Below are 26549 nucleotides of genomic sequence, written 5' to 3'. Positions count from 1 at the left end.
AAAGAACAACTAGAAAGAAAATTTCATTATATAAGTTCCCTCTTTTTCCTCTACCACAGAGGTAAGGTATAGAGGTAACAGGCCATTTGAGGTGTTTTTTGGCTTAAAGTGCCGTTATCATGGTCTTAAGTTCCCTTTTTATCCTCTCAACCTTTAAACAGAAGAACTTAGCATATAGACATAGTAATAAAGAAAGCAAAGATTATATAGTAGCAATGAACACATTAACCAACATTAGGTTTCTTTGGATTTTGCATCCACCTGCAATGTCAACAAACTCACCTCTGATCTCTGGGATAGGTGTCCTATAAAGTTGTTTGAGCTTCAAAACCATTTTTTCTCTGACAGCCAGGGATAGATCGCTTCCTTTGTAAATTTGCTTCTTTGGTACCATATAGCTTGCAGAAATTCTTTAGATATCCCTACTAAAATCTTTTACAAAGTAGATCTCAATATAAATCAGAACTGCTTTTCAAATATTATTAAACTGCCAGAACTCACAGTGCACTTAAATTCAGACACTTTGAGTCTTACCTTGTCCCATTAGAATCACTTACATTTGATATACAGGATTATCTAACTTATTACTTTCTCAAAAATTTTCATTTCAATTCCCTATGGAGGATCAGACGCTTTTAGGTATATAACCATATAGATAAAAGCATAGGCACCTATGCCTTTTTGCAAGTAAATTTCCCTATCTCCCAGTTCAATGCTTACACAAATGATTAGTTCATAAGATATTAATTGTACTCCAATTAAGACAAAAACTTGGGTGTGATGCACTTAACTAAATAATCCCCAATTGTATACAGAGAATACTGTGTACCAAATGGATTGTCTATAGTAAAACATCTTTGGTTGTTAACCACATTCAAATGATGAGATTTCACATAGACATTAGTTACATATTGAAAGAATGAGATATTTCAGGAACTTAGTCTTATATATGTTTATATATGATAAGCATTAACAGACAGTTTAATTACCAATTCACTTGGTTGTTTAGGATATGGAATGACTACAAATTAGATTGAAAACAGTCACATCGAACCATCAGTGAAATATTTCATAATATCATAGTCTCTTAATTATTGTAGTTAATACCATGTTGATATAATTTGCATTTCACTTAATCTTTCATAATTCTCTGGCATCATACATTGTTTAAACATATAAAATAAATAGTTTAAATCATCACAATTGTTTTCTTTTATAAGGGTAGGTTAGGAAACAATACTCTTTTGTCTTTGAGGTCAATATCAAATAAAGTGGGTTAAATAACATCTAATTAATCTCTTTTGATGTGAATTAGAATAATTTTACAACAAAATTTAGAAGTAAAAACCCTTAAAAGAATAAATTACAAGTATAATTACATACTTGATATTTACCAAATATAAGATCATTATAGAGCATGAGATTATTGAAACTTATACAATTAACCATAATATACATGACATCTGTAATCCTATAAAATCTGATAGAAAGACAATTTGCAAATCCCAAATTATTATTTCCTTGTCAGAAAGTTTTCTAAACTTAGCACAATTAAGAATTAATGTTATTTTCAAAATATATATACATTCAATCTAATTTTGAAATAGACACAACTGAGAAAATCCAATTGAGAAATTAAATATTTCTCTCTTTACCATATGATTAGTTTCTCAATTAAGTTTATGCTTATCTTTTGTTTCTAGTCTCTTTCAATGTGGCCAACATTGAAAAGAGGAAAGAGGAAAATATTATTATTTCCATTTTTATTATATTGACACTTCTGTCTTGGCTGATCAAACCAAGACAGATGTTAGGACTAATAAATAAGGCAGATATATACAATAAATCATCCTGGTACCAATCACAAAAAATAGTGTAAATTAGAAATTCCTTTTCATTTGTTAAGCTATCACTGCCACTTACATTACTTTCTCAGAGTTTTTCTAGGAAAAAGAGGAAGTGTAGTAGGAAATGTAGTAGATAAAAGTATGGATGTACAGAATAAAAGTAGCAAATTTTTAACAAAAGCAGTTCCCTTTGAAGAAAAACAAACACTGATCCTAATCAATTTTGTCTTCTCTCAAAAATCCTTGTAATCCTCTCAGCTCAGTAGTTTATATTTCTGTATGGCTTCCTCCCTGCTCTTTAAGACAATTATTTAGAAGTTTATATATTTTTTTTAAAAATATATTTTATTTGATCATTTCCAAGCATTATTCGTTAAAGATCATTTTCTTTTCCTCCCCCCCACCCCCCATAGCCGACGCGTAAGTCCACTGGGCATTAGATGTTTTCTTGATTTGAACCCATTGCTTTGTTGATAGTATTTGCACTAGAGTGTTCATTTAGAGTCTGTCCTCTGTCATGTCCCCTCAACCTCTGTATTCAGGCAGTTGCTTTTCCTCGGTGTTTCCACTCCCATAGTTTATCCTTTGCTTATGAATGGTGTTTTTTTCTCCTGGATCCCTGCAAGTTGTTCAGGGACATTACACCGCCACTAATGGAGAAGTCCATTACGTTCGATTATACCACAGTGTATTAGTCTCTGTGTACAATGTTCTCCTGGTTCTGCTCCTCTCGCTCTGCATCACTTCCTGGAGGTTGTTCCAGTCTCCATGGAACTTCTCCACTTTATTATTCCTTTTAGCACAATAGTACTCCATCACCAACATATACCACAGTTTGTTCAGCCATTCCCCAATTAATGGGCATCCCCTCGTTTTCCAGTTTTGGGCCACCACAAAGAGCGCAGCTATGAATATTTTTGTACAAGTCTTTTTGTCCATTATCTCTTTGGGGTACAGACCCAGCAGTGCTATGGCTGGGTCAAAGAGTAGATATTCTTTTGTCGCCCTTTGGGCATAGTTCCAAATTGCCCTCCAGAATGGTTGGATCAATTCACAACTCCACCAGCAATGAATTAGTGTCCCCACTTTGCCACATCCCCTCCAGCATAGAAGTTTATATATTGCTTTGCAACAATACTACATCAGAAAGCTAGCTTATCCTTTTTAAAAAATAATTTGAAGGCTAAATTAAAAAAAATATATCACCTGTTGTTTCCAAAAACTGAGTATAATTTTTACATTATCAAAATCTAAGTTCCTAATTGAATTTTTCCTTAAGAAAGGCTAATCCTTTTGAATAGAGTTTACCTAAGAACAATGTGAAATTTACAGACTTCTTTTGTGGTACTTAGGAAATTTTATCAAATGAACAATTTCAAACTTCCCTCAAAGGCAAATTATTTCTAGAGCTCATGAATAGCAAATAAACTACACACTTAGATAAGATCCAAGACACTCTCTCAGTAAGACAAAGACATTATTTAATGCAGCTTAGCAAAGTTATTAAACCTTTTGCTGATAAGGAATGACAGAATGACAGAAAGCTCCTAGATATTCACTCCCCTGGAGACAAAGTGATGCCTCAGTGATGCCCTAGAAAGTCACACACTAATTTTTGGAATTTAATTCCTTCTAAACTTACTTGATAATTTATAGACAATTCCTGAACAAGGATCAAGTGTCATTGGCCTTCCACCATGGTTCTTGTGCATTCCTATTCAAAAGCCTATGAGGACTGATTGCCTGAAACATGTTCTCACCTAAATTATAAAGTTTAAAATGGAATGATGTGGTTTCAACTCCCCATAAGATAGATCCATCTTCTTTTAAGCCATGTCTATAGCAGCTTCTAGACCTTGGTTTACTGCTCTTCCACTATGACTGCAGAAGCACAATACAGAGGACCATTTTATATTTATCTGTGCTTTATGGGCTGCCACAATCAAAGAATTCAGCTTTTCCATGCTCAGTTTCTAGAGCCATAGTCAAAAAGCCTCCTTTGACTGGTAGTGATGTAGGCTGAAATGTCCATATAATTCATAATCAATACATAATACATAAATACATAATCAAAAGTACATAGAAACAATAACCTGTTAATTAGAATGGGGCTGCTTTTCAGATAAGACACATGAGTTGTTAAGATTCAGTATTATGAGAAAATTCACATCGGTTACTATACATAACCCAAGTCCTTGGTTGGGGGCCTCTGGACAGCAAGTACAGATAGTTTGGTTTTCCAGTCACACAGGACAAGGCTCAAACAATGCTTAATTTCCATGCTCACTGCCTTCCTTAGAGTCTGAGCAGAAAAGAGCAAAACTTGACCTAAAGTTGCCCCAGGGTATTTAACATTTTATTAACAACCGTTTACACTGGTTTGCTTCCCCCACCCCCATTGGCAAACAGAGTGAACCATGGGTAAAGCCATGCAGACTGAAATGGAACATGGGTAAAGTGATATCAGTTCTCCCTCCTTTGTCTGGGGTAAGGTGGGGGAGGGGCATGGCACTGGGGTGGGTGGGGAGTGGGGAGGCCCCGCTCTCTGGCTCTTAAAGGTTCACCATCATTGGTGTAGGCTATAAAATATGCCTCAGTTACTATGGATGACTGTGAGAGGAGTAAAAGGTTTAAAGACTTCCTTTGATAGTGAAGTGGTGACATTATGGGATGAGGGACCCCTACACAAGTGACACAGAAAAAGTCCAGAGGGCATATTTAATAGTTCTAGCCCCCCAAAACAAAGGTTCCAAAAAGCCCATTTGCCAAATCTGCAAAGGTGCTTGTCCCTTACCAATGCTGCCCTTGAGTCCCTGTTTCCTGGGGCATATAAATTAAAAATTAATATTCAATACTCCAAGTATTATATTTAGTAATATTTATTAATATTTAACTTGAAGAAAAAGGAAACTAAAATGCTATAGAAACAGGGAGATCTCACCAGCCTCACATGTGACAAAGGGAGCGTGAGGGAGGAGCCATGAAAAATTATATACAAATGTAGAAGACTCACGTAAACAGAAAGGGGGAAAGAATCTTGGGACAAGGAGAGAATTCTGGGAGATGAAGTCCAAAGGATACAAAATTTCTACTTATATAGGCAGAAGGTATTACATAGCTCTGATTCCCTGCTAATATGGCCCATGAATGTTCTGTAGGCTCTCACACTCAGCCTCCTCAACCAGAATGTAAGACTTGCAGCTTCTAAATGTCCAGAGCATCCATGTGCCCATTTCATAAATCCAGTTTCCACATGGGATATTTCCTGTACAACAAAGGGGGCAGTCAGGGATGTTGGTTGTGTGAACTTGTCAACTACAGGGTTGAGTTCTGTTTCCAGTGGATTCCTTCCTATAGGCACAGAGACATGACTGACCCAGATTGGGTGGGTTTGTGTATAAGTTGTAATGTCCTCCCCAAAGGTTCAGCACCTCATCCTGGATAGCCTTGGATCTACCAGTCATCCTGGTCTATTTGCCAGACTACACATACTGCAAGTCCATTGACAACTGTCCAGGAGTGAGTATGGGTCTAGAGAAAACCCCACCACAGCTTTAGAAAGTCTCTCATAGTTGGGTGTATGGCCTTCAGCTCTGCCCCAATGGATGTAGGTTGTACAAAGGAAGGCTACAGCAACTCAGTGGAGAATCTAGAACTAGAGACATTGGCATCTGTGAAATGAACCTCATCCCTGTGGGTGTTTACCAATTGATTCCATTGTGGGCTCCACTCAGTGAATGGGTCAGGCAGTGAGGGAGGCATAGCTCCTGGAACAAGAGGCCCTAATGGGGATTGAGCCACCTACTCATGGAAATTGCTTACTTCCTGAGGGCCTAGAAATACCATTTCCATTATAACTACATCATATAACATATCACCAGCTGACCACAGTTTTCTGGGGGGTGTTTTCCCTAACCCAGGGCAGTATGGGAAATTCAGCCCTTAGAGTAATAAAACCTGTGCTTGTTAAGGATGCGCTGGTCATTAAAGCCCAGTATGCAGGCAGCACTTACCTCTCCAGGGGTGAATACCTAGCAACAATATCTGAGAGCTTCTTACTTCAGTGCTGGGGGTTATCAAGTCACGATGTCTTGACACTGTCACACGTGGAAGTCTGGAGGTCACAAAATGACCCCTTGGCAGGATGGAGATACCCACTCAGCCCCTCTGTGTGACTTATCTCACTAACATACCTTATTACTAGAATCACTATGATTATTTTTCGCTCCCCAGCTTTAGGAAAAATAACATAAGAGCAAATATTTGCACATTATTTCCCCAGAATACCACCAAAAGATCATACTCACAAAACCAAACCCAAAACACTATCATGAGTTAACTTCTGCTTATGCATATAACTCTTAACAAAGCTGTGCTGAGAAAATCCCCTACTCCCATGCACAGAAACAAATTCTCCTTAAGCCAGTACATAAATCATCATAGGGAGAGGCTTGTATACTATGCTTTAGTACATCATACCTCAGTGACTCAATTTACTAACTGAAATTCATCTTGGGTACTCCCAATGAAATTCTGAAAAATGATTAGTTAATATTAAAACTGAATTGCGTTTCTATTACCCCTTTGATCCATCAACTTGGCCACAATGTTTGTCGATTATCTTCATAGAATGCTAATCAGATGATTTGTTAAAGGTTAACTTATCACATCCAATTATCTGCATTTGAGCATGTATGTTGAATAATGTAGCTGTGTGCCAAAAAGTATGTAATCCTTGGGGTATAAAAAGAAATCAATGGATGGAAGCCTGATGGAAGCAGTTCCATGCAAACCTTGGCCACAGGCTGACAGATACAGAACTGTCTTCTGTCACTCATTTCTGCCTTTGCCATCACACCTGGCTGAGAACCCCTGAAGCCATAAGCAAGGCAGGCTCTGAGCTCTCGGCACTCCAGAACCCCATCTCTCGCCACTATTGTGATTCCATAGACTTCAGGAGGCATGAGTGGATGTGGTTGAGGCTTCCACCTGGTAGTCATCAACCAGTGGCAGTAAGGGCAATGATGACCTGCCAGCTTGATTGCATTCAGAGCCTTCTGGTCCTCTGGGCCCACTGAAAAGTAGAAGACTTTTGTTTGACTATTTAGATGGGAGCAAGTATGACTGTGTTTGTCTCCAAAGCCCAACCACGATTATTAGATGTGATAGACAGTGGTTTATCTAAGATGTGTGTCAAGGAAGTTCATTCCCTCCCCCTCCTGAGTAGTTTGACCTGTCTGTCAACATTCCTCAAATAACACAGTTATGTCAGGTTTTGCGTCCCTGTACATGTTGTACGTCAATAAAAGTCAAGACTTTGGGCTTGAGTCTTGGAAGAAGCAGGAACAGAGTAGGCAGGTAAGAGGGAAGGAGGAAGGAATTGGTAGGCCAGTCAATTCATGGTCAGGTTACTTAGAGGAATGATGAGATTTAAAACTATGATTGTCTACCCTTTCTAATAAACTTTTATAAAATATATATCTGGGTAGAAATATTAATTCAATTCTTACAGATGGCAAACACTTTGGTTTTAAACGAACTTTTAATTTTCTTCTGAGAAGTTTTGAGTGAGTGCTTAGGTAAGCATAGGTGAATAGAAACGACTTCAGTTTGCTTGCCTGCTTGCATATATGAAACACACCTTGACTGAGAAATAAAAGCAGAGTCTTCTAACTTCTCTGCCTCCCCAGATCTATTGGTGAGAAAACTTCTTCCCATGTGTTTCCCCACACCCATTCATTTACCTTAGGCGAGGGTGGGCCTGTAGAGTCCTGGCTGGAGCACAGGAACCCAGCCCAGCCCCTGACTTACTTGGGCACGCAAAACCGGTGATTCCTACTGCCACTTTGCTCAGCTAGCTGCTTAGCTGAGCACAAAGACACCCATTAAATTAATCCTGGGGGTCCTTTTAGGCTGTAGATTAGAGTTAGGGGCTCCCTGGAGCAGTAGAGAAGGGGAAGGATGGTTTTTGCACAGACAGGACCCAGGCCTGACTTTTCCAACCTGGTTGCTGGGACTTTTGACCCAAAGCCCTCCCACTGCACTCAGCACAGCAAGGCCCTTGCGGACTGGGGGAACAGTACACAGGGTTGCCCCCTAGAAATTTGTGTAAGACCCCCACTCTGCCACAACTTTTGAATCTGGCCATGAGGGGCTGGAACAGGGAACTCATATGCTCCATAGTCAGACCAATAGGGAGGAGTTCCTGGGTTAAAAAAAAAAAACTGGCACTGATTGAGTGGATCCCTGGCAGTTACCAGTATCCCCCAACTTTTGAAAGAAATATGTGGCTGTGTGCTCTGGGGGAGGAGACAGGATTTAATTCCATTTTTCTTTCCCTTCTCCCTCCCCACCTCAAACAGTCCTTAGAACTAGGCTAAGAGGAAAGGCTTTTTGGAATTATCCCCCCACACACACACACACATGTTCCTTCAGACTGCATTTTTACAAGGAAGTTCTCTTGAATTTTCTCTCCCTCTCCCCACCCTCAAACTTTCCTTGTAGACTGCTTGCTTCCTTTAGCATATCAAAAGCCACAATTTTTTTCTTTTTCTTCCTTTATCTGACTGCTTTTATATAAACACCTACTCTCAAGTGTGTTCCACTCTACACACATAAAAAGAATTCCTTTGCTACTGCTACTAGTGATCTAAAATAATGATATTAAATTAAATCCATTTAAATAAAAGGATAATTAATAGTTAAATATTAATAATATTGAATTTAACTGAAAACCAAATTTCTAAAATTGAACAAAGCCAACATTAAATTGAATTTATTACATGCAATATTAAGGAATAATTTTAGAACACAATAGTACTCATAATACTATCAATGACAATAATTATTAATTTTCAATAACTATTATTAGTCATGACCTCCTATTATTAATTACTAATAATTATTATTGCTGATTGATACTTGTTTATTATTTTTATTGTTATTGATCAGTAATAACAATAACAACTATAATAAATGCATATTATTATCAATAACACCATCAATAATTATAATAGATGCCTATTGTTAATTATTAATAACAATAATTATTACACTAAATACACATTCATTATTGGTACTATTGCTGTGCAACAATTACTGTTTCTTTACATAAGCTTTTTGTTTTAAAACTCCTCTAATTGCTTTCCACAATGCCATTGAAGAACTTTGTGCCTCTATTTTTTTTAATGTTTTAGGAACTTTTCATTGTTTAAGCTGACCATTTAGCAACACTCAGATTATCTTAAATAGGCAGATTAAGACATACAGATTAGACAATATGGGAAATACTGCAACAAATCAAGAGAAATCAGGAAATATTCCTCCTGATTCAGCCCTGTATAGACTTTTAAATTGCTGGAATGATCCAAATTTACCTAAAGAGAACTGGATGACAAAGAAATAAATTAGAAAGCTTTGTAAGGCATGGATGGACATATCTTTTACCTGGCCAAAATATAGCTCTTTTGACTTTAAGATCTTAAAATACTTGAAGTTAGCCATTAAAAACAAAGATTCCAAAGATTATAAATACTGGTTCTTGTGAGCATATCATGTTGATAAATCGACCATTCACTCCAGTGAGGAAACCGTTTTTTTTTTTTTGGAAGCAAATCATTCTAGCTTAACTCCTTCAGTGAAATCTAGCAAGAAACACACTCTATTATCTCACCTGGCCTATGAGAAGCTTTCACCTCAAACTGACCCAAACCAGGACTTGAACCCCTCAACTCTTCTTCCAGTAAGACCTCACTCATCCCCTACTCCTCCCATCCCCTTTCCCCCCAATCTACCTCTCTACCCTCCCTTAACATTCCACCACTCATACCCTCCTTTTAACGACCCAGTGCCCACTTATCTCCCCTATCCCCACCTGTACCAAATTAGGGGCCATCTCTTTTGGCATAAATGTGTACAATTACAATAAATGTTCAATCAAAAGTTCAGTCCAATCAATCATATCCAAAGTTCATTCTTGATCTTCTTGATGAAGTGTAGGTTTTTGGCATCTTTCTGCAACAGTTCATTCTCTGGATATAAAAGTTTCAAGCTTATTTCTTGAAGATCTTTTCTCGAACACAATCAAATCTTGAATTTTTACAAAAGTACAATCTTAAACAAAATTCAAAATTCTTGGATTTTTATAAAAATACAATCTTAAACAAAAAAATTCAAAAACTCTTACAATTTAAATTAAAATACAATCCCCCCTGAAGTAAGTATTAAAAAAATATCAAGTTTAGCTCAGAATGCAATGTTCAGTTATGGGGGTGTATGTGCCAATTATCAAAAGAATAGAAAAATAATCAAAAACATAAGAAAAATTCAAAATACGCCTTGTATAGGTCCAGTTTAAAGTAATTTCTATCCCACAAGTATGTAGGACAGAATGCAGTAATATTTCACTTAGCCATTTGTAGCCAAGACTACAGGAAGTTGCCATAATATAAGAAGAAAAGAATTAGAATTCTATTCTGATGGGGAAATGTCATTCCCTCGTCTGATTTTTTTTGTCATTCTCAGGGATATAGGGAGCCAGCATGATAGTCAAGCTTTGTACTTGTTTGAGTACATCATAAAGAGTGTAGATACAAGGAAGTCCTACGACTTAAACATAAGTTAAGCGTCGCAACCTTGAGTCTCACTTTAATATTTCTTGTGTGCTCTATTGGCACTATTCAGGTTTAGTCTGTGCTCCTTGTTTTTATCCCTTTTCCTGGAATCAGACACAAACATTAATCACAGTCCTATAATATTTTATCAATAAATGGCAGGTTCCCATAGTTTAAAGCTTTTAGGCATATATTGATATGATAGCAAGAGTATATATATTAACTTGTATTACTGCAGGATAAAAATAATATTAATATTAATTATGTGTACCTTCAGTACAAAAAATGAGAAAAAATCAAATATTCTGATCGAAAAATAAAAGAAATAAGAAAAATAAGAAAAAAATCAGTAATTCAATGTGTTCTTGAAAAAACAGCATCCATTTGTCTATGGATTATTATCTCCAATTCATATGATAAGATATAGTCACAATTCATATGATAGGATAGAGTCAATCAGTCTCAGCAGAAGATGCTTTCTTCACATGTGAGCAGTGAATCCAAGAGTCTCTTTCTCCAATCTTTATAGATGTTGGAGTAGTTAATAATATTTGGAATGGTCCTTCCCATGAAGGTTGAGTTGCTCCAGTTCACTTGAAATTCTTGATATAAACTTTATCTCCTGGGTTCAGATCATGCAGAGAAAAGTCTAATGGTCCAGCTTGTACTGCAGCTCCGGATTCATGAAGTTCACGTAGTTTGTGCTGTAACTCCTGTATATAGGAAGCAATAGTAATATCTCCCCCTAATAGTGATGTATAAGCCAGGGAGAAAGGCTTAGCCTGTATAGGCGGGATGTCCAAAAAGCATCTCAAATGGTGAAATATGTAAGTCTCCTCTAGGCCTGCTTCTAAGAGAAAATAGGACCAGAGGGAGAATTTCAGGCCATTTTAAATGGGTCTCAGTGCATAATTTGCCAATCATAGTCTTAAGTTCTTTATTCATCCTCTCCACTTGGCCTGAGCTCTGGGGGTGATATGGAACATGGAATTTGGGAGTTATCCCCAAGCAAGAATATATTTGGTTTAAGACAGAATCGGTAAAACGACTCCCTCTATCGAAGTCAATACGTGCTGGCAGGCCAAAATGAGGAATAATTTCCTTTAAAAGTATCTTTGCAACAAAATCTGCTGTGGCTCGGGTCCTAGGAAATGCTTCTGGCCATCTGGTTAGTTGATCTACTATGACTTTTGCTAGTATCCTATTGTAAAAAAATAGACTCGATTACAGGACTACAATCCCCACAAGCCTTTGCTCCACTTCCCCAAAATGCTTTGCAATCTCACGGGAATTCTGAGGTAGGCCGAGATCAAGGAAGGATTTAAGCTGGTGGCAAAGGTTTTTGGGGGCTCTCTCTTTTGGACTTCTGTTTTGGAGCAGACACGTCTCTTCAGTGATGTGAGGTTATTTTGTCTAGGCCTCTGGCCTAGGCACATGTTTCTTACTTGTATATTCCTTAATCCTTAATCCTTAATAAACCTCTAAAAAATATAATACTCCTTGCAGAGAGAAACTAATTTCTACCTGCCTCAGTCTACCGACATATTCCCTAATTTTAATCTTTACAGTTTTGGTGACCACTAGATTGGATGAGAACTTCTCAAATTTTTTAGCCTAGATAATGATTTTTTTTAAAGCCTCGGTTCTGCGAGATGCTCTTTAGAAAACCATCTTGATCAGCTCCTGCCTGGGGCCCTCTCTGGCTCCTGCTTCTGCTCCTGGCCTCTCACCTGGTGCCCGAGCTGCGCTCCGGCTCCCAGCCCGACCCACCCCGGAGGTCTGTCTCTCGCCCATCTGGCCTCTGACCCAAATGGCTCATCACCCCAGCCCCAGACCCAGGAGCATGACACCAGCCGCCTCATCACCCAGATCCTTGGAGTAGATTGCTGAGGACTCATTGCTACCAGCTGGTAACAGTATTGGCCACGTGGGTGGAGGGGAGAGAGGTAAAGGAGACCAGGTAATTTTCCTTTAGGATAAGCCTCCACATCGATGGGGGTATTGGCCACAGGGGTATCAGAGCAGGGAGAGAGAAAAGGGATAGGAGAAGAAACAGATTTTTCAAACAGAAACTTAATAGCAATGGGCTGTTTAAAAGAATCCCTTTTGACTGTTCTGGTAATTTCGTTGATTTCACCTGCATGCCAGAAGAAAGATTCAGCCCAAAGATTCAACTTTGGGGAGTCAAATTGGTGGCTCAACGAACTGGGAGCCAGACCTGAAGACATTCTGTCCTGGGTAAAAATCTGGCCTCAGATATTTCCCAGCTATGGGGCCCTGGACAGACCCCTTAACCCCCATTGCCTAGCTCTTACTACTCTGCCTTCGGACAATAGACATTTAAATGGATAAACACACCTAAGGAACTTTAAAGACTAGTGGCTATATTCTAAGGCATTTCAGGCCTTACCTCGTGGTAGGGGCAGGCAAAAATAACCAGAGATTGTTTTTAAAAAGTTCCAAAAATCATATTTAAAAAACCCTTAAAATAAAATCATTTGAGGTATTTAGCACATTAATTTTTTCCAAGGTTGTTAATAAAATTATAACCAGTTCTGAAGTCCATCTATCCTTGGCAAAATAGAAAAAAAGCTGTTTTTTCATATATGGGCTTAATCACTAAAATTTTTTCAACACAGTTATAGGGGAAAAACAACAGAATTTCAAAACTCAGTACATTCAAAATAAAGTCAATCAACCTTCAGTTCAAGCAGAATAATATTGAATCCAGTAATATATGAACTTAAAATCACAAAGTTAAACCATAACAAAAAATGCAATAGAATACAGAAATTTTTATAAACCACTGGAGTCTGAAATTCTTTAACTTTATTTTTTTTATTTAACATTGTTTTATTTGGTCATTTCCAAACATTATTCATTGGAAACAAAGATCATTTTCTTTTCTTCCCTCCCCCGCCCTCCCACCACCTCTCCCATAGCCAAAGCTCAATTTCACATGTGTTCTTGATTCAAACCCATTTGCATGTTGTTGGTGTCTGTATTAGAGTGTTCATTTAGAGTCTCTCCTCAGTAATATCCCCTCCACCCCTGCAGCCAAGCAGTTGTTTTCATCAGTGTTTTTACTCCCACAGTTTATCCTCTGCTTGTGGATAGTGTATTTTAGATCCCTGCAGATTGTTCAGGGACATTGCATTGACACCAATGGAGAAGTCCATTACTTTCGATTGTACCACAGTGTATCAGTCTCTGTGTACAATGTTTTTCTGGTTTTGCTCCTTTCACTCTGCATCACTTCCTGGAGGTTGTTCCAGTCTCCATGGAATTCCTCCACTTTATTATTCCTCTGAGCACAATAGTATTCCATCACCAACATATACCACAATTTGTTCAGCCATTCTCCAATTGAAGGGCATCCCTTCATTTTCCAATTTTTGGCCACCACAAAGAGTGCAGCTATGAATATTCTTGTACAAGTCTTTTTCCTTATTATCTCTTTGGGGTACAAGCCCAGTAGGGCTATGGCTGGATCAAAGGGCAGACAGTTTTTTATCGCCCTTTGGGCATAGTTCCAAATTGCCCTCCAGAATGGTTGGATCAATTCACAACTCCACCAGCAATGAATTAGTGTCCCTACTTTGCCACATCCCCTCCAGCATTCATTACTTTCCATAGCTGTCATGTTAGCCAATCTGATAGGTGTGAGATGATACCTCAGAGTTGTTTTGATTTGCATCTCTCTGATTATAAGAGATGTAGAACATTTTTTCATGTGCTTATTAATAGTTTTGATTTCTTTATCTGAAAAATTCCTGTTCATGTCCCTTGCCCATTTATCAATTGGAGAATGGCTTGATTTTTTGTACAATTGATTTAGCTCTTTGTAAATTTGAGTAATTAAACCTTTGCCAGAGGTTTTTATGAAGATTGTTTCCCACTTTGTTGCTTCCCTTCTGATTTTATTTACATTGGTTTTGTCTTTACAAAAAATTTTTAATTTGATGTAGTCAAAATTATTTATTTTACATTTTGTGACTTTCTAAGTCTTGCTTGGTTTTAAAATCTTTCCCTTCCCAAAGATCTGAAAAGTATACTATTCTGTGTTCACCTAATTTTCTTATGGTTTCCTTCTTTATGTTCAAGTCATTCACCCATTCTGAATTTATCTTGGTGTAGGGTGTGAGGTGTTGATCCAAACCTAATCTCTCCCACACTGTCTTCCAATTTTCCCAGCATTTTTATCAAATAATGGATTTTTGTCCAAAAAGCTGAGGTCTTTGGGTTTGTCATAAACTGTCTTGCTGAGATCATTTACGCCAAGTCTATTCCACTGATCCTCCTTTCTGTCTCTTAGCCAGTACCAAATTATTTTGATAACCACTGCTTTATAGTATAGTTTGAGATCGGGGACTGCAAGTCCTCCTTCCTTTGCATTTTTTTCATGATTTCTCTGGATATCCTTGATTTTTTGTTCTTCCAAATGAACTTATTTATGGTTTTTTCTAATTCAGTAAAGAAGCTTTTTGGTAGTTCAATGGGTAACTGCACTAAATGAGTAAATTAATTTGGGTAAGATTGTCATTTTTATTATGTTAGCTCTTCCTACCCATGAGCAATCAATGTTTTTCCAATTGTTTAGATCTAGTTTTAACTGTGTGGAAAGTGTTTTGTAGTTGGTAATATAGTTCCTGTGTTTGTCTCAGCAGATAGATTCCTAAGTATTTTATATTGTCTAGGGTGATTTTAAATGGTATTTCTCTTTCTAATTCTTGCTGCTGAAATGGGTTAGAGATATATAGAAATGCTGATGAGTTGTGCAGGTTTATTTTGTATCTTGCAACTTTGCTAAAGTTGTTGATTATTTTGAGTAACTTTTTGGTTGATTCTCTCGGATTCCTTAAGTAAACCATCATGTCATCTGCAAAGAGTGTGACAGCTTGGTCTCCTCATAGCCGATTTTAATACCTTCAATTTCTTTTTCTTCTTCATATTTTCCTCAATTTTTTCATTCTTTTGGTTTTGTTTTATAGTTTCCTGCTGCCTTGTGAGATCACTTGATTCTAGTTGTTGTATTCTGGTTCTTAAAGACTGGATTTCATCCTTAGTTTTTTGGTCATCCTTTTCCTTTTGGTCTGATTTTTTTGGAGGTCATCTTTCATCTTCTTCACCTCATCTTTCATCTGCTTTGCCTCATCTTTCATCTCCTTTGCCTCATTTTCCAGCTGGTTGATTTTGGCTTTCAAGACACTATTTTCTCATTTTAGTTCAAGTGCCTCTGTTTCCAGAAGACTTATCTTAATTTTTAAGTTCTTTTCCCAATTGTCTTCAGCCTCTCTTAATTGTGTTTTGAATTGCATTTTGAGTTCTTCCAAAGCCTGTATCCAATTCACTGGGATTTCTGATTTTTCCTTTGCTGATCCCTCCCCCTCTGCTTCATTCGCTCTTTGCTCATTACCTGTGCAGAAAGTGTCTATTGTGATTTCTTTCTTCTTTTTCTGTTGTTTGCTCGGGTTTACCCCTTCTTTGCTCCCTGTATTTGTCTGTGCTCTTTCTCCTCTCATTTTTTTTTTGGTTTTGGGGCTGTCAGTCTCCCCTCTTGGAGCTTTGTCAGATCTCTTGGTACAGTCTCTAGGGGAGGAATGTTAGCTTCCCTGTCCTCTGGAGGCTTTTGATCGATTAAGTTCAACTGGGTTGGGCTGTATGTTCTCTGAGACGGAAGACTCCTGGAAGACTGGGCTGCCCAGGCTCTCTCCAGTTCTCTCCAGCTGCTTCTCTACTATCTGCAAGGTTCCCCAGTGCCTTTGCCAGCCTCCCTGAGTTCTGAGGAGTCCTGATGGGATTAGGTTCGACTGGGTTGGTCTGGATGTGCTCCAAGGCAATGGTGAGACTGGAGCCTGATATAGGGGCCCAGCCATGGCCCCGGTTTCTCCCTGGCTTCCTCCCCGCTGTCCATGCTGGATGCTCGGTGCCCGGCACCCCGCTGATCACAAGGTAGACCCTCCAAACCAGCACCTTTGCCCGCTCAGAGGTTCCCGCTGCTGCTGGGGGCTCAGCCCTCTGGGTTGGAGGGGAGGGGTCCTGGGACCCTCCCTCTGCCTTCCCCTTAGACCCGAGAATTCTCAGGTTCCAGCTTTTGGGGGGCGTACCTTTTGATTTGAGTCCAGAATGAGGGTTCCCCGCCTCTGTCCTGTTGCTCAGCTTGAATTTTGGTGTCCTAGGAGCATTCAGTCTGTAATTGGTAAGGAAGGGTCTTCCCAGGTCTGAACTTTTGCGGCTTGTTAAGCAGCCATCTTGACTCCGCCCCAGGGAAATATTTTAAAACCAAGCAAGACTTAGAAAGAGTCACAAAATACAAAATAAATAATTTGGACTACATCAAATTAAAAAGCTTTTTTACAAACAAAACCAATGTAACCAAAATCAGAAGGAAAGCAACAAATTGGGAAACAATCCTCATACAAACCTCAGAGAAAGGTTTAATTACTCAAATTTACAAAGAGCTAAATCAATTGTACAAAAAATCAAGCCATTCTCCAAAAATTGATAAATAGGCAAGGGACATGAATAGGCAGTTTTCAGATAAAGAAATCAAAACTATTAATAAGCACATGAGAAAGTGTTCTCAATCTCTCATAATCAGAGAGGTGCAAATTAAAACAACTCTGAGGTATCACCTCACACCTAACATGACAGCTATGGAAAGTAATGAATGCTGGAGGGGATGTGGCAAAGTAGGGACACTAATTTACTGCTGGTGGGGTTGTGAACTGATCCAACCATTCTGGAGAGCAATTTGGAACTATGCCCAAAGGGTGACAAAAAACTGCCTGCCCTTTGATCCAGCCATAGCACTGCTGGGTTTGTACCCCAAAGAGATAATAAGGAAAAAGATTTGTACAAGAATATTCATAGCTGTGCTCTTTGTGGTGGCCAAAAATTGGAAAATGAAGGGATGCCCTTCAATTGGGGAATGACTGAACAAATTGTGGTATATGTTGGTGATGGAATACTATTGTGCTCAAAGGAATAATAAAGTGGAGGAATTCCATGGAGACTGGAACAACCTCCAGGAAGTGATGCAGAGCGAAAGGAGCAGAACCAGGAAAACATTGTACACAGAGACTGACACACTGTGGTACAATCGAACGAAATGGACTTCTCCATTAGTGTCAATGCAATGTCCCTGAACAATCTGCAGGGATCTAGGAGAAAAAACACTATCCACAAGCAGAGGACAAACTGGAAGTAAAAACACCGAGGAAAGCAAACTGCTAGACTACAGGGGTTGAGGGGATATGACTGAGGAGGGACTCTAAATGAACTCTCTGGTGCAAACACCAACACCATGGAAATGGGTTCAAATCAAGAACACTTGTGATACCCAGTGGAATCGTGTGTGGGCTATGGGATACGTGGGAGCGTGGGGGGAAGAAAATGATCTTTGTATCCAATGAATAATGCTCGGAAATGACCAAATAAAATAATGTTTTTAAAAAATTCTCCACAAAACCCAGCTGATTTGGGTATTTCATATTTGGGAATTTTTCCCAAGGCAACCACTTATTTTTTATTTAAATCAAGACACTAAAAATTATCTTTACAGTTTTGGCAATTCACAGTCTTGAAACCCACATTTTCACAGTCACAGTAGGAAATGTAATTTCCACAGTATTGGGAAGTCCTGGTGAAGCAATTTCCTCTACCATTACAGGTCAGTACCGACTCTGAAACTTGTAATCATAGAAAGTTGTCTGAGGGCACTAATTTTTCAGAATCCAGTCACAAACCCAGTTTGACAGGAACACTCTGAAAATATTAGCATACTTATGAATACAGTAGCAAACTGTACTATGGCATTTATATAGTACTCTAAAGTTTGCAAAGTGTTTTGTGCTAACCAATTTTGCAACCAATGAGTAAGTAAACCCAAGAACTCCAGAAAATATCCAGCTTCTTCCAGATCACTGGCTCTGCTTGCAGTACATATCACTAAGTATGTATTGCACTAGGAAATCAGTCCTTGAGGAGAGGTACTTAGCAACTACCTCTGCAAGTGCTGTAGCCCCTCCAGGAAAAGTCCTTGACACTGTCAAATGGCTCAACATCAGAAATTATGGTTTGTTTGTTTTTTAGTGAAGATAGTATTTTAAAAGATGCATTGCCATCTGTAGTGCTGCTGTATCCTAATTACTGTGAGTCTTTCCATAGGATATGGCTAAAACCTCCTTTACATGTTATTTCCCCCTACTGAGGTATGAGCTCTTGGCAAACAAGAACTGTCTTTTCTATTTCAATCTTCAGTATTTAAAACAGTGCTTTGCAAATAGCAAGTGCTTAATAGATACTTTTTAATTCATTTGTTCAGGTAGCATCTCATCTACATAGCATAATGTAGTTGAGACAGTACTAGATTTGGACTTAGAATGTCTACATTCAAATCACTGCACTGTCATTTATCAGCACTGTGACCATTGGCAAGTGAGCATCAATTTCTTATAAAATTAGAGAGTTGGATTAAATGATCACTGGGATCCCTTCTGGTACTAAATCTATGCCTCAACAATCTCACAGTACTCACTCCTATGTACTCTGTTGATGTTAGTTGTTTTTTAGTTGTGTCTCATGCATTGTGACACTGTTGCGGTTTTCTTGGTATTTTACAGATAAGGATTAAATTACAGATAAGGATTAAATGACTTGCCCAGGGTCATATAGCTATTAAATGTTTAATGCCAAAATTGAAATCACAAAATGAAGATATTCTTCCTGGCTTCCTGGCACAGAACTCTATTCACTGTGCCACCTTACTGTCCCATGTACTCCATACTCCAGCTAATTACTCACTAAACTTCACACATATCCTGTACCTTTGTGCCTTTATACTTACAATAATTCTTATGGTAGAATGTTTTGCCTCAACCATTGAAACCCTAACACAAATTCCACCTCCTCCAAGAAGCTTTCCCTGCTTCCTCCAGTTTGATAATGGTTTTTCATTTCTTAGATATCATATAACAATCTGCTTATAGATTTCTGAAAATGATCATCTTAAGTTTGCTTGAATAGCCTATTTTAGAGCCTGCAAAGACTCAGCTTAGTTATTTATCCTCTTATTGTAGATAAGAAAACAAAGGCTTTTAAGAGGTTGCGACTTGCTCATAAGAGAACTATTAGTATCTCTGGTGGGAATGAACTGAGATCTCCTTACTCTACATCCAGCACTCTGTTTGTAGGGTTTCAGTTATAATGAATCATGAAAGTATTAAAGATGTATTCAAAAGCTGACTCTAATGAACAAAGTGCTCATGAACCAGACTTATGGACATATTTCTAATATTTCACATGATTGATTTCTGAATCCTTAAATTGATTGGGTCTTAAATTTTGTGGAACTTAAGAATCAAGCCTTTACTATGATCTGCAATCTGAAAGCTATCAGACCAGTTCTACAGGTCCTTTGTAATGTCAAAAACTGACCCCTATATTTGCATAAGCTGGTGACAATGTGCTGGAAAGGAAAGGATTTCACATATGCTTCTTACCTGAGTACCTGGCTATACTATTGTGGCCACCTGTTCTTTTTGCTTGTCAGTACCATGTTATAACTTCTGATATGCCAACTGTTTTGATTGACATCCTACAACCCCCATTCCTACAATCCTCAATAAAATCAATTCAGCTCAGTCACTCTCTCTCTCTCTCTGACTATCTGAGGAGGAAGAGCTGACCTGCTGACATGCTGAGACCACACTAAAGTTTTGTCCTTGTGTTCCTTCTCTCTCTCTCTCTCTGCTCCTTCTATGGTTTACTCTCTCTAGCCTATAAACTTAACCAATTACTTTCCAGCTTTCAGCTCCCCTCCGTAGGTGACTCATACCCACAGGGGAATTTTATATAGAGTGGGTCTCTACTGTTATGAGTAAAAGTTAAATATGTGTGAGTTTGCAGACTGACAGAAAAAGGGCAGAGTTCTGGAATTCTGGGAGAGCAGCTGCTGTAGTTAGAGACAATTAACCCTAGGGCTATGGCTTTTTCCCTCTGGGTGACCTGAGGAGAATTAGCTTTTCCCTGTGGATTTGACTGCTTGTTCATCACATCTTATTGCTGTTTGATTTATCCTGTACCTGTTGGTCTTTTGACATCTACTGAATTCCTGTACTGTGACAACTAACAGCTGATCATAATACCATCGTTGGGCCCTGTCAGACTTGCACACAGACCTTTTACCTTTAGATTATCCAAAGGAAGGGGGGAGGGGGGTTAGTGTTAGTCTAGTTAAATATAGTAATTTTGTGTTATATAGTGAGTATAGAAAATAGAGTAGGAAACCACTCAAACGCAATCTCTGTGCAGAGATTTGTAAATCTGGGGAGATATAGAGTAAGGTATATCCAAATCCTTTCCAACCTATCATTATATTAAACACCTGTAATTTATAACCTAGGGTTCTGTGTGTGTGGGTGTGTGTGTGTATTTGTGTGTGATCTCAGGGTCTGGCTCTGAGTGCACTGGGCTTGAATAGCTTTCTCAAACCAGGTTACTGTCCTAAAGTAACATTCAAATTCATCCCCAAAACCCAACAGTTATATCACTACACTATTCACTATTCAATAATTCACACTTCTACAACTCATTAAGGTTTACAAAACTCTTCCCTCACAAGCACCCCCCTGAAGAAAATAGTATAATCATTAATAGCAATGCTTGTTTTACAAGCATAACCTTGTTTGACAGGTGAGGAAACTGATGCTAAGACAGGTTAAGGGACTTGCCCTTGGTGACACAGCTAATAAGTCCTAAAGCTGGAATAAACTTTAATGTATTTTTTCATATATTAGATTTCAATACCCCAAAGATACTTTCTAATGCTAATGTGGATTCTGATGCTCCATGAACAATTATCATAGTTCTTAGTACATTAGCAGATGGCCTGAAAAAGTTGATCTACCTACAGCCACCTTTTGGGCAATAAGCCTATACAATTAGAAGGATCTAGTCTGGTCCTTCACTACCTGTCCTGATATCCATAATCAGTCAACAAGCATTTTAGTACTTACTATGTGTTGGGCAATGTACAAAGCACTGGAAATACAATTAAAGGTAAAAAGAATGACAGTCTCATCCCTCAAGGAGCTTACATTCTAATGGAGAAGATGACATAAAAGGAAGCTACAAAGGGAGTCAAGGGAGAGGAGGTATTTGTGTTGGGGACAGGAGGAAATCAACAAGATGGAGAAATCCAGAGGCATGCAGCCTACTGGGAAATGAAGATATGGCTAGCCTGGGCAGCCTCCTTAATGGGGTTTCTGGGAAGAGCCCTCTAATAAGATAGAAGAACCCCAGGGCAAAGGGTACTTCCACAATGTGAGTTCCAGAGTAGATATGATCTTCCAGGATGAAAAAGTTTTTGGAATATTGGTAGAAAAGCTCAGAGGAATGTGGCCTAATGGGAAATGAGATACTGAAACCTTTTCTAGTTTGCTGGGATCTGATAAAGCTTGTTCTCTATAGGAACCCATAAATACAGTAAGACATTAATGGAGAAATTAAGTATTATTTTGTACTATATATTAAAGTGTATGTACTTGTTTATGTTTATGAAATTCTCCTACCATACTAAAAGTTCCATGAAGACAGGGACTAAGTCTTATCTAAACTTTGAGTCCCTCATATATAACCCAGTGGTCTACATATAGGATGGGGAAAGGTACAAGTGTGATTACCTTGCTCCATGGTATTCCCAGGTGAGGATATTCTCTCCACTAATTCAGTTTGGCACATTTTCTATGTATTATTGTCTTGGAGAGTTGCCTAGAGCACTGAGAAGTTGTTGGTCAATAAATATTTAAGTGCCTGCTATGTGCTAGACCCTGTAGGAAGTGTTAAAGATAGGAAGAAAGGTTAAAGACAGTACCAAATCTCAAGGAGCTTATGTCTAATGTGGGAGAGAAGCAAAAAATAAATTAGAAATGATTCAAAAAAAAGAAGGCACCATAATTAAGAAAGCTTGAGAAAAAGCTTCCTACCGAAGATGAAATTTTAGCTGGGACTTGAAGGAAGCTAGGGGAACCAGAAGGGAGACTGGCTAGCAGGCTATTTCAATAGCCCAGATATCCCATTGAAGGAAGGTCTCTACTAGGGTTTTAGCATTGTCAGGAAATGAGGAGTATATGTGAGAGATAAAGGTAAAATTTGAAGGCATTGACAATAGATTGAGGAATGAGGGAGGGAAAGAAAATGGTAAGAAGTCAAGAATAACACCCAGCCTGGGTCACTGGGAGAATGCTAGTGTACTTGACAATAGAGAAGCTTGGAAGGAGAGAGAACTGGTGGAGAGAAGAGAAAGAATTGTTTGAGATGCTGAGTTTAAGTAATTTGCAAGACATCTAGTTCAAGATGTCTAATAGGAAGTTAGAAATGCCAGAAGGATCATCTACAGATATGATAAAATGACTACATGGGAATTCACAATATCAAGTGAAATAGTAATAAGGAGATGAGAGAAGAGGGCCTAGGACAGAATCCTTTTAGACTTAGGGCATGACCTAGATGAGGATCCAGCAAGAGAGATTAAGGCATAGTCATGTTGATAGGAGAGAGCTATTTCTAGGAAGAAAAACAATCCAACTAAAGATAGTTTCAAGAAGAGAATGATTAATAGAGTCAGAGGTTACAAAAAGATGAAGAAGGAAGAAGATTAATAAAAGGTCATTTGATTTGGCAATTAAGAGATCATTGGTAACTTTGGAAAGAGCTGTTGTTCAGTCATTTTCAGTCATGTCAGACTCTTTATGACCCTATTTGGGGTTTTCTTGGTAAAGATTCTAGAGTGATCTGTCATTCTCTTCCCCAGATCATTTTATAGAGAAGAAAACTGAGACAAACAAAGTTAAGTGACTTTCCCGGGTCACACAGCTAATGATTAAGACCAGGTTTGAACTCACAAAGAGGAGTCTTCCTCACTGTCAGCACTTTACCCATTGTACCATCTAGCTGCCCATTTGGAAAGGGAAAAAAGTTGAATGATGTAATTGGAAGCCAGACCACAGCAAGTACAGAAAGTAAAAAAGAAAGAAGTAGCGACATCTATCATAAATTACCTCAAGGAGGTTAGCCACAAAAGGGAGAGGAGGTAGGGGAAAATAGTTGAATAGATCCACATAGGTGGATGAATCAAGTAAGGGTTTTTTTAGGATGGGGGAAATATATACATATTTATAGGTAGTAGGGAAATGGCCAGAAGACAGGGAGACATTTGAAGAAAAGTTAAAGAAGCAATAGAAGGGGCAGCCTGCTGAAGAAGAGAAATGAAATGGGATTGCTTGTGCAGGTAGAGGAGTTTTCCTTGAAAAGAGTAAGACCATCCCTCCATGTAAGATGAGGTGAAGTGAAACAAAGAAAGATGGAGGTCTCAGTAATGTTAGTTTTTTCAACAAAACGTGGGGCAAGCTTCTTGGCTGAGAAGATGATGGTGAGTGGGGTGGATTGAACCATTAGAGGTTTGCAGACTGAAAGGTGATTGGAAGGATGAAAAGGCTTGGTAGAAGTTATGATGAGTGAGATAGTAAATTAGGCCCTGCAACAATTGGAGTCTAGTGGAGGTTATATAACAAATTTGTAGTGGATCCTGTCGGCATGGTTTAGTAATTTTCTTCAGCTTTGTTTAAGTCGTATGTGTATTAAAGGCACTGGATAATCAGTGTCATCTAAGGATGAGGTTTGGCAAGGTATGATTAATGATATGTTGGGGCAATGATGGTGAACCTATGACATGGGCCAAAGATGGCACACAGAACACTCTCTATGGGTACTAAGTAGATGGGTATTAAGTAATAAAATTTTTGTTAATAGAGTTGAATTTAAAATGAAAATTAAATCTTCTGAGAGAGTCGGGCAGCAGAAGACAGCTTCTGAAAAGCCCAGAAGCCCTGGGTGAAGAGGCTGAAGGAGGTGGAAGCCTCCAAGAAGAGCTACCACCTGGTAGGGAAGGAGGAGAAAATGGTGCAGACGCAGGAGATGTAATGGAGAAAGGTCTGTCAATGGCAAAAGAAACAGGATCTAGGAGAAACAGCTGATGTTTAGGGTTGGCTCAGAGAGAGGAGAGGGGGTTTGAAGAATTTTCCCCTTCAACCTTCCCTCCTCAGATATGGCTGCTCTCACAGATAGACTTGTTTCCCCTTTCCTCAGGCTTTGGCAGCCTGGGACCCCTGAGAGATAGTCAGGTAGACTGACCCTGGGTTTGGCCCCTTGGCCACAGTTCAGACACAGGGCAACAGGAACTGAGGTAAAGACTGGCAGAAACTCCAAATGTCTTTCTCAAGTTTCTCTTCAGTAGTCTTTTCCATTTGGGAAATGTTGCAGGGAAGGATTTCCAGTCACAAGCAGAAAAAAGGTGGGTAACCCTCAAGAGAAAGTCTTAACCTGCCCTCTCTCTTCAGCTTCTCCAAACTGGGAGACCAACTGCTCTTCAGAAAGGAATCTTCTGGCTCCTTGGGATTCCAGCCTCCTGGGGCCCCTCCCCTGAGGAGGGGAAACTCTTAGTGCCAGCCTCTGTCACAGAGAGTCACTCAAGGGCCGACAATTCTGTGTCCCAGGACCAGCTGTGGAAGTTACAGAAGCAGGTGGAATGTTGTGCCAAGGAGGCCGAGAAGATAAAAGTGCATTATAAGCAGACACTGGAGGAGCTTTACCACTACACACACTATACTACACCCCCACACCCCCCACCCTCACCCCAGCCCCCTTCCTACATGGAGGACATGGAGCAAGTGTTCAAGGACTGCCAGACAGCAGAGAGGCAGCGACTTCTTTAAAGACATGCTGTTGACTTTCCACCAGCATTTCAATCTCTCTGCCAATGCAGGTTCCAGCAGCTCCACTGGCACCTGCACCAGGGCATCCTGGCTGCCAAAGACAAGGACGACCTATGCTGTGGTGCAGCACCCATGGACAAGGTATGGTCATGAACTGGCTGCAGTTTGAGGAGTCGTCCCTAGACACTCAGCAGACAATTAGCCTGAAGGATAAGGGCAGCCAGAACCCAGATGAAGTGACATTGACCAGCATTGCACCGAGGGATGGCTCTTTGGTCCCCCAGCAGTCCCCAGCAACCTCAGGGAATGGGCAGAATGAAGAGTGGTCAGACAACAATGACGAGAGTCCTGGAAGGGTGCCATGGGGATCAGAGTACAAGCACTATATGATTATGTAGGTCAGGAAGCGGATGAGCTGAGTTTCAGAGCACGTGAGGAACTGCTAAAGATGAGCAACAAAGATGAACAGAGTTGGTGCCAGGGCCAGCTACAGAGTGGGCACATTGGTCTGTACCCTGTGAACTGTGTGGAGTGTGTCGGTGCCTGATAGCAGTCTCTTCCATATTCCCTCTCTGTCCAGCCTGGGTCAGAGTTCAGCCACCCTCTTCCCCCCCATGGCCAACTATGGGGGCAGCTCCTGAAGCCCCAAATCATCATCTTTCTCCTGTGTCAGGGAGCTGTGGAGCCCTGGGGGGAAGAGGGAGACTACTGGAGGAAAAGGTTCCAACCTTGGGCAGGGAACCTGCAGGGCTGAGTAAGAGGCTCTGGGCCTCCCACCTTCTCCCTTCTCCCTGTAGCTCCGGGAGCTGAGCCACCCAGGCCCAGAGGTTCCCTGTGCCAAGGGGATGGGGTAGCTCTGGTGTCATGGCCTTCCTCCCCTTTAACTATGGTTTGTTCCTAATGTGCATTAAACCTGAAAAACAACAATTGAAAACAAGAATTAAAAAATAAATAAATAAATCTCTAAGCCAGATTCAGGCTTGGGCTTAGACATCCAGCAAATCTGGCAAATATCAGAGGGACCTATGTAGTATAGTATCTCTATCCCCACTCCTATTTATTTATTTCAGGTAGTAGGGAGACTGCTGATCAGCTGGTAGGCTTGTAATGCCAGAATTTATTTTTAGGCTTATTTTGTCCTTGTTCAAGTCATAAATAGAAAGGAAATTCCATTTATTTGAGGAAAATATCCAGAACTCCCAAATTTCTCAAAACAGAGATTTGAAATATGTGAATCTTAAAACTACTCAGACTGTACCTTAGAAGATTTGGTCTAGCTATTCCCCATTTTTAACAATGAAGGTACTTGATCAGGA

General features: G+C 39.4%; 1 protein-coding gene and 1 pseudogene across 1 annotated transcript in view; both read left to right on the top strand.

Annotated features, from left to right (window-relative positions):
* LOC130458090 (T-box transcription factor TBX21-like) overlaps positions 1-7679 on the top strand; it is a 47146-nt gene extending 39467 nt beyond the window's left edge. Inside the window, exon 2 of the mRNA XM_056821054.1 lies at positions 7597-7679. Within this exon, the coding sequence (XP_056677032.1) occupies positions 7597-7679 (83 nt within the window). The remainder of the gene's footprint in view (positions 1-7596) is intronic.
* An 8619-nt stretch (positions 7680-16298) lies between these two features.
* On the top strand, positions 16299-25780 carry LOC100617362 (protein kinase C and casein kinase substrate in neurons protein 3-like; annotated as a pseudogene).
* The last annotated feature ends 769 nt before the right edge of the window (positions 25781-26549 follow it).

Source organism: Monodelphis domestica, chromosome 3 (assembly GCF_027887165.1).
Source record: "Monodelphis domestica isolate mMonDom1 chromosome 3, mMonDom1.pri, whole genome shotgun sequence".
In the NCBI taxonomy this organism is placed as follows: domain Eukaryota; kingdom Metazoa; phylum Chordata; class Mammalia; order Didelphimorphia; family Didelphidae; genus Monodelphis; species Monodelphis domestica.
This window is presented reverse-complemented; position numbering and strand designations above follow the sequence as displayed.